We start from the raw sequence: 19,015 nt of genomic DNA, 5'->3' as shown, positions 1-19,015 counted from the left end.
AAAGTTTACCACACTTAACCTTGGATCAAAAAGTCTTCCTCGCACAGCAGAGACAAACTAAAATCACAGTCCCTTCTCCAAGAGGCTTGCAAGCTGGACTAAAAATTGTACAGCTGTTCAGAAATTAGCAGTTACGCTTACACCTCAAAAGGCACTCTCATAGAAAACAAGAGTCCTGAAGATAATTAAATTCCTTAACCTTTGCTTTCTATACCCTGCTTTAAATCCTGAGTGGTGCTTGCCTAGTTAAAAGAGGCTACCAGGAACTGTTGAAGAGTTTTTCAGCAACTCCGATGCCACATAAAAACGTATCACATTAAATTGTTTCATCTCGAAAACGACACTCTCGCATCTTTCTAAAGCTGTTGAAACTGCCATTCCAAGGAGCACCAGTAACACTGAGATGTGGTAGAAGCACTGAGCTTACCCATCAGCAACCATAAAAAAAAAACATTTAAAGTGCTTTCAACAATAGTTAACTTTCTCTCTCTCTCTGGCCCCTTTATCATCGCATTGTAAGTTTTCGTTTCTGGATCTAGTGAATTTTTTAAATTTAGCTCTACTTCAGCAGCTAGCATTCAATTTCATGTAACACACACATCAATAAAATCACCTCAATGAAAATATGCCTCACACAGCACTTCTAAATTACCCATGGTGAGCCTAACAGGAACAAATTATTACTAAAACTGAACAGCATGGGGGAAAAAAAGGCACAATGCAGAAAGAAAGACGAGGGAATAGTTGAGGCTGTATGTACCACGAAGTTGCTGCAAATGATCCTCACAACTGCTGAATGTGCTAGCGAGAGCTTTATATAACCCGAGTTTGAAATTTCCAAGTCTAATATGTTAAACTATCATAGTAAAATATAAAAATACATTTTTTAATCGCATTAAACTCTTTACCAGCACAAAACAAATGCCCTCAGGTTTTCTAAAAACAATGAGGAAGAAAATTTGGATGTGCAAACAAGATCAGTTGTGTCAAATCCAAAAGACAAGATGTATCAGCAAGACTGAGATGAAAATGTAAATTACCATTATACACTCTATGTGGTCAGCAAGACTTTGCACAGAAAAACAAACAATAAAAACTTTTCTATTGCAAGACAAAATAGTTTTTAAAAGTAAACTGAGTTCAGGACATTCATTATAACAACATTTTATGGCAAAGAACAGTCTTGTTACCAGGAGTTCACTTGACCCACTGGAGAGCACTCAGGCAAGGACTTAGAAAATTACATTTCTGTTCTTGGACTTTATATCACAGACAAGATGTAAGGCTTTGGTCAGATCATTAGAGCCTCATTAGAAATAAAAGTACACATAGCACTACCTATTGGCAAAGTAGTAACTTACAGTTGTCAAGTATTACTACTTGAACAAGACAAAATATAGTTAAGACTACCAGGCAATTGCTTAACAATTGCTGATTTGAAGAGACAACATTATCACTGACTGAAAAGTAAATCAGATCTTCTTTTATAAAATTCAATTGGTCAGCCTCAAAAATTTTCCTTTCTAATACACGAAACTACTTGGATTATCTTATGTTGGGACTTCTAGCGCTAATTTCACAACCAGCAGTACTACAGTGAAAGGTGTGTAAATAAGAACGAACACTGGTAAACTTAAGCAAGACAATTTCAAATACTGAGCACAATATTTGCAAATTCACTTCCTTACTCCATTTCACTGTAATCTGTCTATTAATGCTTGCTTATTTCCCAGAAACTAGCTGACAGCAGGACGTAAGCTCCTCTCATTGTTTTTAAACAAATGTAATGGGAAAACTATTAAATGCTTCCAAAAAACTATTAAATGCTAAACAATTTTTGTAGCACATACTTGATGAAATTGACCCAACTTAGCATCAGTAAAGTGGGAATTAACACATGCAAACCTAAACAATACCAATAAGATCCTAAAGAATTCCGCTATCAAGCAGAATGCAGAAAAATGAGGAAAAATGACCAGTAATACCTGTAAGCTTGATTTTGGACAAGCGTGCCAAAATTCCTGGCAAATCATCCAGCCGTAGCTTCATTTCTTTCCATCGTCTGTCTTCTTTGGATTCAGCTCCCACTGGTATGACTGAGTCTTCAGTTTCTGCAGCTGATTTCATTTCTCTCAACTCATTTCTGCTTGATGTCTCAGACCACGACTGATGAACAGGTGAAACTGGGCTAATTTTGTGTACAACCTTTTTTTCCTGATCCAATTGCTGAAGCTCATGAAAGGGAGGCACGATTGAATTGGACTTGGGTTTGGCTCGTTGGCCGAGGTCTTTGTTGCACCGTGTTACATACTAAATACAATGAGACATGTTAAAACAAATAGATAAAGATATTTCAGTCAATTTCACTTTATTAACACCAACAATATTACTGCTATTTTATTCCTGTTAGGAGAATTACTTCCATAACACAACTGAGTTAGTCTGAATTTCAGACACTTATTTCACACACAGAAAGGCTTCTGAAGTTGGCTTAGATATTACAAAAGCAGCTTTACAACTCAAAGCTGAATCAATAATGTTTATGTAAGCTTGGAGAATTGCATTTGAATAAGTTTACAGTAGTTTCACGAATACAAGCCGCACGGATTATAAGCCGCACTTCCGGTGCCTCAACAATGTTGCTGTCTTTGTCAATAGATAAGCCGCACCCCGAATATTAGCCGCACTTTCGTTCGTCGCGAGAATCCGTGCGCAGCTTTCACAAATTGGCCAATTAGTAACAGGATCGCGGCATAGCGGGGTTTACTGGCTCGGGGCGGGGCCAGGAAGGCTCGGCCCGCTCACGGTTGCTGACGGGGCCGGCCGGGTGGTGCTGCAGCCGCCGCCGGGCTCACTGGCCCCCCTCTCCCGTCAGCACCGCCTCGCCGCTGCGTTGTTTACGTACTCGCCCTGCCGGCGGGCCAGCCACTGCTGCCGCTGGCAGGCATGTCGGCCGCCTCGCCGCTGCGTTGTTTACGTACTCGCCCTGCCGGCGGACCAGCCACTGCCGCCGCTGGCAGGCATACCGGCCGCCTCGCCGCTGCGTTGTTTACGTACTCGCCCTGCCGGCGGGCCAGCCACTGCCGCCGCTGGCCGCGTCGCCGCTGCGTTTACGTACTCGCCCTGCCGGCGGGCCAGCCACTGCCGCCGCTGGCAGGCATGCCGGCCGCCTCGCCGCTGCGTTTACGTACTCGCCCTGCCGGCGGGCCAGCCACTGCCGCCGCCGCCGGGCTCGCTGGCCCCCCTCTCCCGTCAGCACTGCCCCGCTGCCGCGTTCCCTAGCCCTGCCGGCGGGCTGCCGCCGCCGCCGTCCGGCTCGCCGGCCGCGCCGCGCCGCGTTCCCTAGCCCTGCCCGCCGCCGCCCGGCTCGCCAGCCGTGCCGTGCCGCGTTCCCTAGCCCTGCCGGCGGGCTGCCGCCGCCCGGCTCGCCGGCCGCGCCGCGCCGTGTTCCCTAGCCCTGCCCGCCGCCGCCCGGCTCGCCGGCCGCGCCGCGTTCCCTAGCCCTGCCGGTGGGCTGCCGCCGCCCGGCTCGCCGGCCGCGCCGCGTTCCCTAGCCCTGCCGGCGGGCTGCCGCCGCCCGGCTCGCCGGCCGCGCCGCGTTCCCTAGCCCTGCCCGCCGCCGCCCGGCTCGCCGGCCGTGCCGCGCCGCATTCCCTAGCCCTGCCGGCGGGCTGCCGCCGCCCGGCTCGCCGGCCGCGCTGCGTTCCCTAGCCCTGCCCGTTGCCGCCCGGCTCGCCGGTCGCGCCGCGTTCCCTAGCCCTGCCGGCGGGCTGCCGCCGTCCGGCTCGCCGGCCGCGCCGCGCCGCGTTCCCTAGCCCTGCCCGCCGCCGCCCGGCTCGCCGGCCGCACCGCGTTCCCTAGCCCTGCCGGCGGGCTGCCGCCGCCGCCGCCCGGCTCGCCGGCCGCGCCGCGTTCCCTAGCCCTGCCGGCGGGCTGCCGCCGCCGCCGCCGGGCTCGCCGGCCGCCCCTCCCGTCTGCACCGCCGCCGCGTTTCCTCGCCCTGGCCGGCACTGCAGGCCCCCGCACCGCCGGGCTCCCCCATGCTGCTGGCCCCGATTCTGCTGGGCTTCCCCCGCTGCCAGGCAGCCCCACCCGCCGGCCTTCCTGCTTCTGCCATACTCCCCTGCACTGCTAGCCCCAGTTCTCCCGGGCTCCCCCGCCCTGCTGGCCCGGGCTCTGCCGCCCCCCTGCCCCGCCCTGCTGGCTCAGGCTCTGCCGCCCGCCCCCCACACTGCTGGCCCCGCCTCTGCCAGGCTTTCCCACCTCTGCCGGGGCCGGCCGGGCTCCAGCTTGGCTTGGGGGCTGCCGCGGGCTCTCACTTCCGTGTTGGCAGCTTTTAGAATTTTGTTAATGTATTAGCCGCCCCAGAATATTAGCCGCACTTGCGGGTTTCCACCAAAATTTTGGTCAAATTGGTGCGGCTTGTATTCGTGAAATTACTGTACTTCCTCTCCCATGGCTACAAGAGCAAACTCTTGTTCATATTCAAAACCACGAGGTAACACAACTTGACTTACAATTAATCAATTCCACAGGATAATAAAGGTTGGAATGGCCTCCAAGATCATTTGACCAAACAAAATTCACTTTTAAACAGAGAAATATATAAATGCTCATACAACTTCAGTTTCCAAATATAAGTAACTTGCACATATTTAAGAAATGAAAAAATTAAAAATATGCCAAAAAATACAATCTACCACCTATGATATGAAGTCATCTTCCACATCAATTATTATTTATGCCAAACTTTTTGTTCACTAATTGAACAATGAATTTCAAAGGAACATATACAACAAATTAGGAGAGAGTTGCTTGCTCTCTTTTAAAGCTTACAAAACAAAGACAGAATAAGGAAAAGAGCATTTTGATTCTCCTTCACATTTTCTTCCCCAAAATACTCTATATATTTGAAGAACCAGAAGAACAGAATGACAGAACTTTCAACCAATCCTGAATGCATCTACACAGTAATAATTACAATGAGGAAGAGTGATCTGCATCTCTGAACAAGCCATGCGAATACAGTTCAAATCAGTAGCACAATTTAAAAAATTACTACCATCTAATTACATATGATACAACTGGACAAAGAAGATGCAATTTCAAGGGTTTGACTCATAATTACAGCTCTCTAATACCTAAAACTAACAGCACACTGTAAATGTAACCCATTAACTTAATGAGCTTAGGAGTTTTGACTCAAATAAACTGATTAACTCAGAACACACCACCTCCCCAAGTGAGTTCCACTTGTATGACCGCTAGCCAAAATATTATTTATTAGCATTTTTATAAATAACAATTTAAAAATAATTTTATGTCATGTTTCTCAACAGGAGATGAGTGGTCTATTTCAAGGGCACAGAAGCCTCCTATCAAGCAGAGGAGATTTTGCAGCACATGGCACTGTCCTTGCTACAAAAGTTTCCTCCAGCCTCACGTTTTAGAATATTAAGTGCTTTAACTCTGATTTAGTGAAAAATGGAAACACTTAGAATTGGCTGAGTCTGGCTGATAAGAGAAACATTACTTTTATCATCTAATCTCTATTCTGACTTATCAAATGGGGTGAATGAGAAACATAGGATAACTACACTCGACTTACCATTCGTTTGAGAAAGTTAAAGTACTGAAAGGTAATCAACCTGTTGTTGGCCACATGGTAAAGGTGTACAAACCGGCATGGTATCTGCCGTACACCAGTGTTCCTCAGATGCCAAACAAATAATCCTGTTTAAAGGAAAACAAGAAAAAAGGGATCAGAAGATTCCTGTTTCTTCTCTGCCACTGAGTTTGCTCCTAATTAAGACTACAATGCCTGTTGTCAGCTGTGACACAGGACACTCCAACAAATGGGAATCAGGGTCAGGTGAGGGAAAATGTTTGCTGCTCCAGACCTGACAGTGCAGGATCATGGAATCATTAAAGGTGAAAAATACTTTAAGATCAAGTCTGAATATTAACTCAGCACTGCCAGGTCCACCACTGAACCGTGTCCCTAAGTACCACATCCACATGTTTTTGGAACCCTTATTCATGACTCCATGACTGCCCTGTGCAGCTTGTGCCAGTGCCTGACCACCCCTTCAGTGACGCAATTTTGCCTAATATCCAATATAAACCTCCCCTGGCACAGCTTACGGCCACTTCCTCTTACCCCGTCCCTCGTTCGCTGGGAACAGAACCCGACCCGCACCTCTTATGGAACTGAGGAGAACGGCAAGTTCCCCTGAGCCTCCTTTTCTTCAGGCTGAGGCCGCCCAGCTCCCCCAACTGCTTCTGGTGCTCCAGACTCTTCCCCAGCTCTGTCTCTTCCCTGAACATATTCCAACTCCTCCTTTTCTTTCTTATCCTGAGGGGCCCAAAACTGAACTGTAATATGTCCCAACAATTTTGGGTGTTTCTTCCAAATTCCTAAGCTCCAGTAAGACATATTTTCACAGAACATCCTGAGCTATAAGAGACCCACAAGAATAATCTAATTCAATTCCCGGCTCTCCACAGGACACCCCAACAATCCCGCCCTGACCTTCAAAGCGTTGTCCAAACGCTGCTTGAGCTCAAGCAGTTTTGGTGATGGAATACTGTCCAATATAGTACTGTCCCACTCTCATACACACTATCCACAAAATTATTTTGCCAGAGCAGCACTGAGAGGAAGCAGCAGCCATAGGACAGCACCAAAGTCAAACACGTGTGGAGGACACACAGCGCAGTGTGGCACACGGTGCCGCCCCGCACGAGGGGACACGCACAGGCATGGCCGTGCAGGCTCCGGGGACTGCTCCACAGAGCAACCCCGGCCCGGTCCAGCCCGGCCCTCTTGCCCTACGGCTCCGCGGTACCTGCGAGCGCCAGGGGCGGGCGGCAGCGACGGGCGGCGCTCATGGCCGCGGCTGCTGCACCGCTCTCCCCTCACCGCCTGGGCGCCGCCATCTTCCCGGCGTGACCTCCAAACGCTTTCCGGGTCGGCACTAGCGCGGAGGCGGAGCGGCCATTCCGGGCTGTCCCACGGGAGGGGCGGGCGTGTCGACCCCGCCCTGGAGCGCTGCCAGGGCTGCTTTCCCGTGAGGGGTGGCAATGCCCCGAGCTATGCAGAGTTCTTTTTACCGAAGTTTGACGTTCCTCAGGCCAATATATAAAAGCGGCGTGGAAAGAGTCAAAAGGCTTTCCACCTCTCTACCAGTAAAAATAAACGACCTAAAGTAGCAGAATCACCGAATGATTTAGGTTGGAAGGGACCTCTGGAGATCACCCGGTCCAACCCCCCCCAGCCAGGCAGGGATCACCCAGAGCCGGTGACACAGGAACACATCCAAGTGGGAGTGGAATGTCTCCAGAGAGGGAGACTCCACGCCCTCCATGGGCAGCTGTTCCAGGGCTCTGGCCACCCTCCATGCAAAAAAGTTCTTCTTCATGTTGAGGTGGAAATTCATGTGTTATGGTCCATGGCCATTGCTCCTTGTCCTGTCACTGGGCACCACTGAGAAGAGTCTGGCACCATCCTCTTGACATCCTTGGAGCTATTTATATGCATTGATGAGATTCCCCTCTGTCTTCCCCAAACTAAACAGGCTCAGGTTCCACAGTCTCTCCTCATACAGAGATGCTACAGACCCCTCATCATCTTTGTGGCCTTTACTGGATCCTCTCCAGTAGTTTGTCTTTCTTCTGCTGAGGAGACCAGAAATGGACACAGCACTCCAGATAATGAGGAAGAAATTTTGTATGTACAAACAAGATCAGTTGTGCAAGTCCAAAACTTGAGATGTATCATAAACACTGAGATGAAACAGCACACCTTTTCCATGGAGAAACAAACAATGAAACGAAAAGTTTCAAAAAACTAAACTGAATTAAAGACATTTTTATTATAAAAAGTTGGCCTGGCAAAGAACAACAGTTCTTGGGGGGAGATGTGGGTGTGATTGTTCCTGCAGAACAAGTGCCAGAGCAGTTTCCACCCAGCAAACCAGCCAGTGACCTTGAGGGAGGAAGAAGCGGGTGTCATTTTTGGGGTGCAGAAACAAGGGACAGCATTCAGGTGGGAGCTGGGGCCAGACAGGAATCCATGAGGAAGTGCCCAGAGCCCTGCCTGAAGCATCCTCACGGCCTCTGCCAGGCATTGAGGCTGTTCCCTCTGCTGCCTTCCCAGGCTCATTTCCAGGAAACAGCTGTCGCCAGGATGTGGTGTCTGGCACAGCAAGAGGGTGACCAGGAGTGCAGTGGGACATTGCAAAATCCTTGTAAAACAGCCATGAGAGGGCTAATAAAAAATGAATCAATTCTATAATTCTATGAAGTCTTATTCCCAAAAGGACATGAGCTTTAAAGAGCTGAATGCGTAGTTAAAAAAACAAATAAATAAAAAGTCTGTAGCTTCTAAAGTAATTTTTGAAAATTAGAGTTTGGTTTCTATACTTCTTAGGTAAAAATACGCAGGGGGTCACATTGAAGAGCTGTTGCAGCTGTCACCTCATCCTGTCCTCATACATGTTCTGGGAGTGGCTGGATCCTTTGCTAAGCTGATTCAACTTACTAACCTGAAAGGGAGAAATTGCTAATTTTGCTGGTTATACTGTTTGGACTGGCCCTGTGCAGGCACTGTTGAAAAGGTTGAAAAGCTAAAGCAGGGCACAGAGGAAAGGCCTTGGACCAGAGTCTGAACAAAAAGGGAAGGAAATGGTTAGGACTGCTCCAGCAGTAAGGTGTAATTGCACCCCCAGGCATCTTTAAAATGTTTTCTCTTAAGAGTTTAAGCTCAGATGATGTGCATTGTAAGTCACTTAAATGCTTTTGAAAATCATTCTCAATATTTTTTTATGGAAATCTTCCTCAGAATCATCTTCCTCCCAGGCTTTCATTTCTTTACAGCACTTAAATTCATGCAAAAGTAATCTTAAATCATTATTAGGAAGATAATATGAAAATACTCACTCTAATTCACTAAGAATATCCTACTTCAAAGCATTTATTTCCACTGTCCTTCTATTTGGGGAGCTGGAGAGAAATTAGGACTTCACATTTCTTACAGTTAATATCCAGTTTTACTCCGAGTTCTCACTGCTGAGTATATATCACTTCACTGTTCCTGTTTGCATCTCTACTTTTTGCCCTTTTTTCTGCCCTCTAATTTCCACTTGCAAAAAGAAAACATCATGCAGCAAACACACACAACGGTTGCATAGTGAAATGGTTAGTTGGTTTTAGGGCAGTTTGGGTCAAAGAGCAAAAGATTGAGGTAGTCAAGTGTTCAGTGTCAGGCCTGAGATTTAAGGTTTAATGATTTTCATTGCCTTTCACTTGGGCAATAAATTGCACCCCTGGAGAGAGGAGATATAACATTACTTTTCTAATTAAAGAGAATGTTATCCATGGACATTGAGACAGAGCAATACCACCTTGTGAAACAATAATGAGGATTTAGGGCACACAAAATGTCACATACCCACTTCCGTTGAACCACCAAAGCTGCTCCTAGAGAGAAAATAAATAATTTCAGGATTTTTAGTGGATGCAACTATCCAAATGTCAGACTTGTATTCGAGCTCAAAAGGTCTCCACAGGCTTTGGATCACATTACAGAAGGTTTGGGTTTGCACAGCACTGATTCCACAGGACCTGGCCAGATAAAATACTCTCTAGAAAGCACCAGGAATTTTGGAGTACAGAAAGGGGAACATGGACCTTCCAGGCAGCTTCCAGCAGCCTCCCCACTCAGTTCCCACCATCTAGTTCACAAAAGCCCAGAACCTCTATCACAGGACCAGGGAGAGGGTTGCCAGAGGCTCATTTCTTGTCACGGGGCTCCAAGGTCACCATTGTGGGTCAGAACAATTCCTGAAGCATCTCTTAACATTTTGCTAGCTGCCAAGATGGGCAGTTGCTTCCCTTGCCTATAAACTTTGCACCCATAGGTTTGTTGTCAGGCTGATGCAAGGGGCAATTAACCACACAACTGCCATTAATGTTAATTATAGAGCACATATTAACAGCTTTATATGATCCTTTTTCCTCTTAGCAAGATTTTAAATCAGATTGGTGGGGCTTAATTAGATCTCAGCAGCAGAATGCAATAGTTTGATACATAGAAAGACAAATCTGTGGAAATGGCAAACTATTATTATACTTCAATGTTAAAATCTCACATGTAACACCAACAAGGCTTCTTGTAAATTCATTTGTTGTCAGAAAATGATTTAAAGACCTACTGTGACAATATTATGTTTTTCTTGCCTCACAGAATGTGGCATTAATGTTAGAGTTCCACAGAGACTTGATGTACTTTCAGATAGGGAACTCTGAAAGCCACGTGCAAAATAAATAGGATGGCATCCTGCTGTTATTGTAGTAACCTCTGCAGATCATTTAAAAGCTGGTGACTGGTGTTTAGTTTAGTAATCCATCACGGGGGAAGCTGGAGCTTAGAACAATTAGTTGGTGAAGCCCAACTGTATTTGATTTTGGGGGCCCAGGATGTAAAGTAGGAAATGTTGTCCAAAGTGAAGGGCACTAGGACATATCAGAAACATGGAAATAACAGATAGGAAGAGCAAAGGAAGTATTAAAGGCCAGGCCAAACTCTAACGATAGAAAGTTGAATGACTGCTTAAGGCATCTAGATTGAGCCAATGATCTCTGCTCAACACCTCAGTTACACGCCTCCTGAGATCTTGAGTCAGGGCTTGTCACAGTTTCTGTTGCTTGAGAGACTCCCAGTGATTCTGATGATCAGCCAAGTAGCTCTTTGAGTTACTTGTACTGCTATGGATTTGGGGTTTTCAGGGATTTTTTACAATTCAGCAATGTGATGCACTGATGCTTTTGCATCAATCCAATATTGAAGCATAGGAAGTACCCAAGGCCAGGTTGGACAGGGCTTGGAGCAATCTGTTCTAGTGGAAGGTGTCTCTGCCCATGGTAGGGAGTGAAATCACAGGAGCTTTGAAGTCCCTTCCAACCCAAACCATTGCGTGATTCTGTGTATTGTATAAAGTTTGGTTTTCAATAAAGAAACTCACAGCCAGGAACAAAACCTGCTGATACCAACCAAGACCTTGAAACATGCCACTCCCATGTTATTAAATACTCACCCTCAGCAAATTACTCTGCTTGGAAATCAGCAGGTTAAAAAACCAAACATCAAAAACATCAAAACCCCCCAAACCTTCCTACCATCCTGATTCCAGTGTTATGGAGTAGTTAAACCTTCCAAGAACAAGTGAAGTAGTACTTCTGGTAGATCAGGACTCAGTTGCTGTTCTGAAGCGGTATGCCATACTGATTTCTTTGCCAAAGTAGAGTTCAAATATACCATAGGAAATCAGCAGAAGCTAAAAACTGCTACCTCTTCTGAGCTGTCCAAGGTGGCCTTGTGCTGAACCTGGGAGATGAAATTTTTTGGAAACTCCTGTCTTTCTTGTTTGCGACCTGCAATGGACTACAAGCTATAATCACTCACTTCAAGTGAAAAACTTCCAGCCTTTCTTTAGGTAAAGCTTTGCCAAGTAAATTCAGCTGCAATCAGATTTGGAGTTAATGTCAGATCTGGTACAAACATGTTGGTGATGGGGAGTAAACAGCAAGGTGGCTGGGGATGAACTCTGCTGACAACAGTGAGGGGAGTCACTCCCAATAAATGGCAAAACCTTCCTTACGGCAGCAGCAACCAGCCACACAGATCCAGCAAGGAGCTACTTAACCATCTACAATGCCCCATTACATCAGCCAGCCCTTTTTAACTCACCCTTACATTGCTGCTTTTGACAAGAAATGTTTCATCTCTAAAGTTCTCAGGCAGTCAATAACAACTATTTCCAGAAGCCTTTTACCCTTAAAATTACTTTCTGAAGAAAAGGACCTGTGTCCTGTGCTCCTTCATCTGAAAATTGGTGCCTGAATATCTCCAGAACCCCTTTCTTTGTTTTTTTCTTGCCTTCTTTCAGAGGTCTGTCTTTTCCTGGAAAATCTATGTCAAGTTCTCAAGCTATTTAGGACTCAGAAGATCTAGTAAACATAAGATTTATTAAGAGCAGAGAGGAAATCAGATTAAAACAGAAGAAACAGCTTGCAAAACTGATCTCCTATACTCAGCAACTGTTCAGAAAGTGCTCAGTACACACACATTAACTATTTTGGGGAAGTGTCCTTCAGCCTGAAGTAATTTCTTGCAATAACTTCTTTACACCTACCTCACTGATGAGCACAGCCTTCCCAAATGGGAGATGGAAGAGGAAGACTGACTGGTTTCCCTCCTGCTCCTGAGTGTAAAACTAGACAAGTCTTTGTGGGAGAAGAGTGAGAAACTCCAGTGTTTCTCCTTGCTGTGAAGAGAGGAATGTTTTCTATTTTCTGATTTGTGAGAGAATCAATTTTGTTTCTGAGGAAAAAAATGTCACATAAGAGAAACAGACTAGAATTTGTAACAGAAGATGCAGCACAGACCTCTCAGTTCTACTGCTCTTAGCTGTAGTGTGTGTCCTTCCCCATCATCTTACAGCCTGGGATGCTACATGGGCAAAGTAAATGAATGCCTTGCTTGTGTTTCCAGTCACAAAATGCATCCAAGACATGGCAAGTTCCTTTGTTTTGAGAAATACCATGTTTTGAGAAATACTCCGTTGACTGCCAACTCTACAAGCTGTTTCTTGCCCGCAGACTGCAGATCCAAGTGCCTGAGCAAGCTGATTCCAGGAGAAAGCTGTCATGGTCAGGATAATTCATCTGCCTGCAATCTGTTCCCCCAGGTCCTCAGGAAAGGGGAGCCTCTGGTTGGAATAACATATGGAGGAGGCTGCAGGGGTGCAGGTTGAGCAGCCCTGCTCCAGGAAGCAGAGTTGTTGTCGACCTTCATGGAAGATGTTGTCAGACTGTGCAGAAACCCCTCCACAGGGGAGGGCATTTAGGTGCCAGGCAAGTTATATCATTCAGAGGCTTCCTGCTCCTCAAAAATATGTGGCAATACTACTGACTCTAAATGGAACCCATCGAGTACATCATCTGGAGAGACAAACCAGGTCCAGCACACCCTCCTCAGCTTAAAGAAAGGAAGCTGAGGATTTCCTCGTTACAGAAAAGCAGAATACATATTCTCCTTATTTATGGATGTTTAGGGCAGAGTTGTTTGAAATCATTCAGCCAAGCAGTCATTTTTTGAAGCTCTCACATCCCAGCCCAACTAACCATGCTCACATTAGCCTCAGCAGCTGACAACCGTAGCAAATATCCTGGAGAAAGGATAACATTTATGAATCTATCAAAGTGATTCATAATGGGCTATTAAAAATCAAAAGAGATGAAAGAGACAACCTACAGAGAAGCCATTTTGAGATCATCCGTAATTCAGCACTGTTTTTAAAAGTCAAGTTTTAGCTATCAGATCTGTCCCTGCTGCTCTGCAGGTAACAATGTAGGCTGTTCTGATCAGGTTAAGAGCTCTTTTCCACCTAGGGCTCTTTATTTTATTATGACAGTTATTATATCAACATTGAAACAAGCTCAATGTAACTCATACTCACCTTCATCTCCTGAACAGCCCCAGAGAGACAAGCCTTAGCACACACCAAATTCAGCTTTATTTTCCCTGGGCTGGCTCCACTCAGTGCTGTCATATTCCAAGGGTTAATTTTGGCAAACAGTAGTTGGTCAAGTACAGCACGTGCATCCGCCAGGAAGTTTTCATAGTCTGTCAGGCATTTGTTAACACACAACCCCATTCGGGTTGTGATGAATTTGTGGCATGTTGGAGATGAGCCAGAGGCTGAGCTGGGAATAATATTTATTTATATCTATGCACAATATTTCATGTCTGCCCAAATCATGCACTTTTCTTAATCCACAGTATTTCAAAACATTTGTAGTTTTCTCAACTGATTAGCATCAGCTTTGCTTGGCCTGACCAAGCAGAAAGAAATGTAAGACAGTAACTGCAGCTGAATGTTTTCATTCACTGATCAAGGTTGACATTTCTTCTCTGCCTGGCCTACCAGTCCATAATTTAAATATTCTTATAAGGAACTTATAATTCTAATTAAACTTCTAATAATTCTTATACCTATAAAGTGTTAAATACTGCTTTTTGTGCCATGAGAAGCAATATGGAGTGTCTAGGTCTTGTTCTGTTAAAGGGGTCTCACCAAATCCCCATCTGAAGAAGGGGATGGTATTTTTGTGGGTCACTGAAACAAAAGAAGAGCCTGCAAAATTGATTCTTGAGAGCTGTTTTCTCAAAATTAATCACTATCCACATTCTGAAAGGAGGGACCTGATGGGCCCTACCTCATCAGTGAGGAATCACAAAGTTTTCATCCTATTGGTTTCCAGCCTGTGCACTGAGTAGCATAAAATATAAAAAATGTTCGGGCTGAAAAGTGGACAGCAGTATAGGAAGCTACTGAAGATATCAAAAGTATCCTCTTTTCCTTCAAAGTGCAAGACGGAGGAAAAAGAATACAGAAAAGATGAAAGAAATATATTCAAAGTTTGTTGGTCATTTGGAGAAAATTGGAGCCTGGATGCACCCAGATTTAGTGTCCATTAAAACTGGAAAGAGATAAGCCTACTGAAAACAACTGAACTTGTGTGTGAGCACAACATGATGTGGTACCTGTCGATGTGGAGAGATTGGTTTTTGTGCAACACAAAAACTGACATAGCACATTTGTCTCAGAGCTCTGAGTTCAATGTGATCAGCCTGGTCACACAGAGAGGGAAATTAAGCTCAGACTCACCCAAAATAGCATGAAGAACCCTCAGTGCTTTGCTCATTAGACCATTTCCCATATGTGTAACTACCTTGGTTTCAAGAACTAATAATCACTGAGTTGCCCTATCTAAACCTATGAGAAAGAAACAGAAAGGGGACAGCCACACTTCACAGTGGGCAGTCACACAGGTCAGAGGTGGAACAACAAAGACGAAGGTTCTTATAAAGGAAAAACTATTTTCCATTAATTTGCACCAAATACCGAATATCGAGACTTAGAGAAACCAGTGTGACCATCACCACTTATTAACCAGCCCTGTTTTCAAACATGACATTTATATTTATATGAACCCTTTTTGGTTCACATATTCACCTTCAGGAGACCTTTGTAATTTTCCATGCCATCCAGAAGGCTTGAATTTGGTATTTACCAACCAATTATTTGCTATTTCTGCAAAAGTCAAGTTTAAGCCTGATTTTGTTTCATGGAGAAACTTGAAGGAGTTGCATCATTAACATTAGCAACTTTAGCAACCTGACCTTAATTTGGCTACTGCATAACTTAGTCCCTTAAGACACCTTCATCACTACAGCATTAAGGAAGCTTTGTGGGTTTTTAAAATCCCCATAAATGTTCTTTTAAAAAAACTCTATAAATTTTGCTTTTTATCATAAACTTTCCCTTCCTATATAATAAAAAACAACCCTCTTAATTTATTTTGGTCTATTTCATGACAGTGTTTTATAATACATTTCAGTACTCTCTAAATGCACTGCAAATTCAAGTCTGGTGTCTGTGGGCTGTGTCGGGGAGGGAATGTTCTGACTTTGACCAGGGCGTTTTTTATTATTACTATATATTAGCTGAATTAAGCTTGCTAGCTGAGATCAAGATCACATGGAATTACGTACTCTATAAATACAGTGCACGATGCAGCCCAAGTCACAGATAAGTAAAATCAAGCAGATAAAACCAAGGGAAGAGAGAAGTGCTGTCTGTTATTACCTCTTTACAGATGGGGACCAAGGGCACAGAGAAAGGACTATTTACATTAAATTACTTCAGACACAAAACACAGGAGCCCAAGCACAGAAGACAGGTTTCCTCCACCTTTAGTGAGGTTTTTCCAGGGGCTGCGCACATCAATCAGAGGGAGCTGAAGGAGGGGATGGTAAGAGAGGAGACCCCAGTAAGGGTCTGACTCTGCTCCTTGCAATGGTGGCGGGAGCCCACCACCCTGACTGTGATGTTGTCACAGTACATCACTGAAACCTCTAGAGGCCCATCATTTTTGTTTTTATAAACATCATGGTGGGCTTTGACCTGTAAGAAATAATAATTTAGCTCATGAAAACACTCTTGCCAAGTATGCGTTTTAGTGTAGAGATGGATGCAGAGTACAAGAGTCAGTTTAATACATGCTTTGCAAACACAAAATGCCTATGAGACCTGGAGAGATGGGGATTGTGAAGATAAGGAGTTCTTAATTAGCCAGCTCAGGAGATAGTCTCAAATATCTGCATTGCCAGGAAAGTGAAACAATCCCTATTCCAACTAAAAACAGTCCAGCCCATCACCTCCATAATCACAGAATTATTTAGTTTGGAAAAGATCTGAAGATCATCAAGTCCAACCATTACTTCAGCACCACCATAAATGCCACTAAACCACTACCCCCAAGTGCCACATCCACATACCTTTTGAACGCTTCCTGGGATGGTGATACCATTTCCCCATGGCAATACGGAAATTGCTGTTTCAGGGAGGAGACTCAGATGGGTTTCTGAGGAATTTCAAAGAGGAACAAAGTGTTAGAGCTAATGCACCCTACCACGAAAAAGGGCCTTAGAGGTCCCCACTGCAGGGTACAAATGCAGGCTCACTGTCCTGCATAAGCATGGGTGCAAAGCACACTCAGGAAACGGCATCAAGGCAGAACAACAGATCCTTACAGCTGGGTAGGGAAGAGAAACCTTTCTGATTTGTTCTACAAGGAGTTTAATCAAGCTTTCTTTTAACTTTTTAAGAGAGAGAGGATTGCAAGGTGCCAAGCTTCCAGAAGGGGAGTTCCAAATTCATTGTAGAATACTGCTTTCCCTTATTTTTCTTGTTAAAAACTGATTTTTAACAAGAGAGTTCAGTTGCTCAACCATTTCAGAGTCACCACTAATTTAATCTTTCTCCTTTTTTTTCTCTTGTCTTTTGTGTTCCCATAATATTTTTCTAAAAACCTTCCTGATGCCTCCAGAGCAGTCACTCACCTGGTTGCCCTTGCCATCTCCCTGAAAACCTTCCCTTTTGCAAAGGATAAGGATTTGACAAGAAGGTCTCACAGATATGTATGTATAACAGAAAGATCTTTGAATGCAGAATTTGAAAAAGGAATAGAAATGATAGCAAGTTTTGATATAGAAAAGAACTGCTGAGCCAGTTTTACTGGTTAACTAAGAAGGCAAATAGCAAGTGAGTTGGAAGGGACTTTTATGACTCTGAGCAAAGCATAAATCCACCTCAAAAAAAAGACGTTTTTACCAAACAAAAAGATTTTCACAGACAAACAAAAATGCCATGTTGTGAGTAGAGATCTCAGAATTTTCCACTGCAAGAAAACTGAAAAACAACTTCTAGCTTAAACTGTAACATACTAACTTTTTGTGATGGGAAAATAGTAACATGAATATGGTAATGTCAGTAGTTGTGATAGGCTATAGGTAATAGTAAAGGTATTGATTGGTTGCCATGTATTAAGATGCTCTACAATGAAAAGTATATCATTCATTGTAATCAGAACTAGAGTTGGCTTCAGACGAACCCACAGCTGTGGCTGCAAAGGCTGCGGGCTGGGCTCTTGTCACCCACAACCCATGAATTGCTGTATCATTTGGATACAATAAACAGCATTTTAAAGAGCCAGTCTGGACTTCTGCATCCCTCATTTCGACTCTTACTCCCCTCCTTGGCAAGGTACATGCTTGCTTCAGCATCCATTCCTTCCTCTTGCCAGAAAACTGTGCTATTTTCAACTTCCCCACCATATCTTTTTTTTTTGCTGCTCCTTAGCTATTGTATTTTCCTCTTTCCACATAAAAATTTCCCTAAGGATGGTAATGGAATGGCTGCTGGAAGTGCAGTCCCTTCCCCTTGCGGGGCTTTGGGCTAGCAGACAACTCTCCATCTGACCTACTTTCTTCTGGACCGTCACTCACCTTTGTTTTGAAAAGTTTATACTTCCCAGCACACAGTGCTCACCAGAATTCTTAAATCACCTGTCTGAAATCTAATTCTCCTACACCTCTATCACAGAATTGTAACCAATACAGTCATTTAGTATTAATTAGCCATCTTGTTATTTAGTTCAGTCCTTATGGACCTTATGGTGGCCCATATCTGCAGTGTGTGGCACAGACATAGGAGGAGACAGTCCCCGTCCCAAAGTAGTTACAGCTATACATAAGCCAAAAGGGAAATGTCTTTTTCCCAATATACCGAGGTAAAGCAAGAGGGGACTTGTGAGGGAGTTCAAAATCACCTCTAATGACTGACCTCTCACACAGAGTTGAGTTCATGGCATTGCCTTTGTTAATCCTCCCTAGGTGAGTTGGCCTGGGTCACAGAGGAGCTGCAGAGCCCTTTGACCCACATGCAGCTAGCGCATGTCACAAGCTGCCTGTGCTCCCCCTCTGCCAGCATGCATGGCAGATGCAGCCTTTTGTTTCTGCTTTGTGAATTTCTGAAATTCCAGCAAGGTTTCAGTTTGCTAAAGTTTTGGATTCCTGTTCTGGATCCACTCCTCATCCTGTTGAGTTATTTTATCCCTTCCTAAACAAATGGCCTTTCAGCATGATGACCTTCTATTAGGCCAGGGCGTCTTGTGGCTACTCAGAAATCCCAGTAGTAAACTGATAGCTGCTGAATTTCTCTTTACTATGCAAAGATAAGTTGCAAGCCAGAGCCAGAGTATATTAGTACCTGGTCCAGAAGGAAGAGAATGCTGTTTCTTAGCTGAGTTAAAATGGGTTCAAACATGTGACTGTGTGACCAGATGGGCTGAGTGTGCTACAAGCACACACTTACAAGAGAAAATTAAATGTTTCCTTTTTTTTTTCCAGGAGCAGCAACTAGTCATTAAAATCATGCACTTTTTTTTTTTTTTTTACTATGAACAGCAACAAAGAGTGGTACATAATGGTTCAGTACCTCCCAGCAATAGGCATGTGCTGATGCAGCGCTCACAGTCTCTCATGGCATATCCCCACATGAATGCCCATGACCACGAGCCAGCACTGGCAGACAGTGACTGTGTGCAA

At 44.7% G+C, this 19,015-nt stretch overlaps 1 protein-coding gene across 10 annotated transcripts in view; it reads right to left on the bottom strand.

Annotated features, from left to right (window-relative positions):
* Positions 1-19,015, bottom strand: part of LOC117005174 (protoheme IX farnesyltransferase, mitochondrial) — a 181,686-nt gene that overhangs the window by 107,567 nt on the left and 55,104 nt on the right. For 5 of the 10 annotated variants that reach the window (XM_033076551.2, XM_033076555.2, XM_033076553.2 and 2 more), the window contains 4 exons: positions 16,406-16,491; positions 9,452-9,480; positions 5,609-5,733; positions 1,986-2,310 (listed from right to left, as the gene is read on the bottom strand). In XM_033076551.2, the coding sequence (XP_032932442.1) occupies positions 1,986-2,310; positions 5,609-5,733; positions 9,452-9,480; positions 16,406-16,437 (511 nt within the window). In that variant the 5' untranslated portion in view covers positions 16,438-16,491. Of the gene's footprint in view, positions 1-1,985; positions 2,311-5,608; positions 5,734-6,532; positions 6,794-6,848; positions 7,252-9,451; positions 9,481-16,405; positions 16,492-19,015 lie in introns of those variants that run through there. The other 5 variants (XM_033076559.2, XM_033076558.2, XM_033076557.2 and 2 more) reach the window with 4 other exon arrangements.

Source organism: Catharus ustulatus, chromosome 20, assembly GCF_009819885.2.
Source record: "Catharus ustulatus isolate bCatUst1 chromosome 20, bCatUst1.pri.v2, whole genome shotgun sequence".
NCBI classification, from domain to species: Eukaryota; Metazoa; Chordata; class Aves; order Passeriformes; family Turdidae; genus Catharus; species Catharus ustulatus.
Note: the sequence above shows the minus strand (reverse complement) of the source record. Positions and strands in the feature narration are given on the sequence as shown.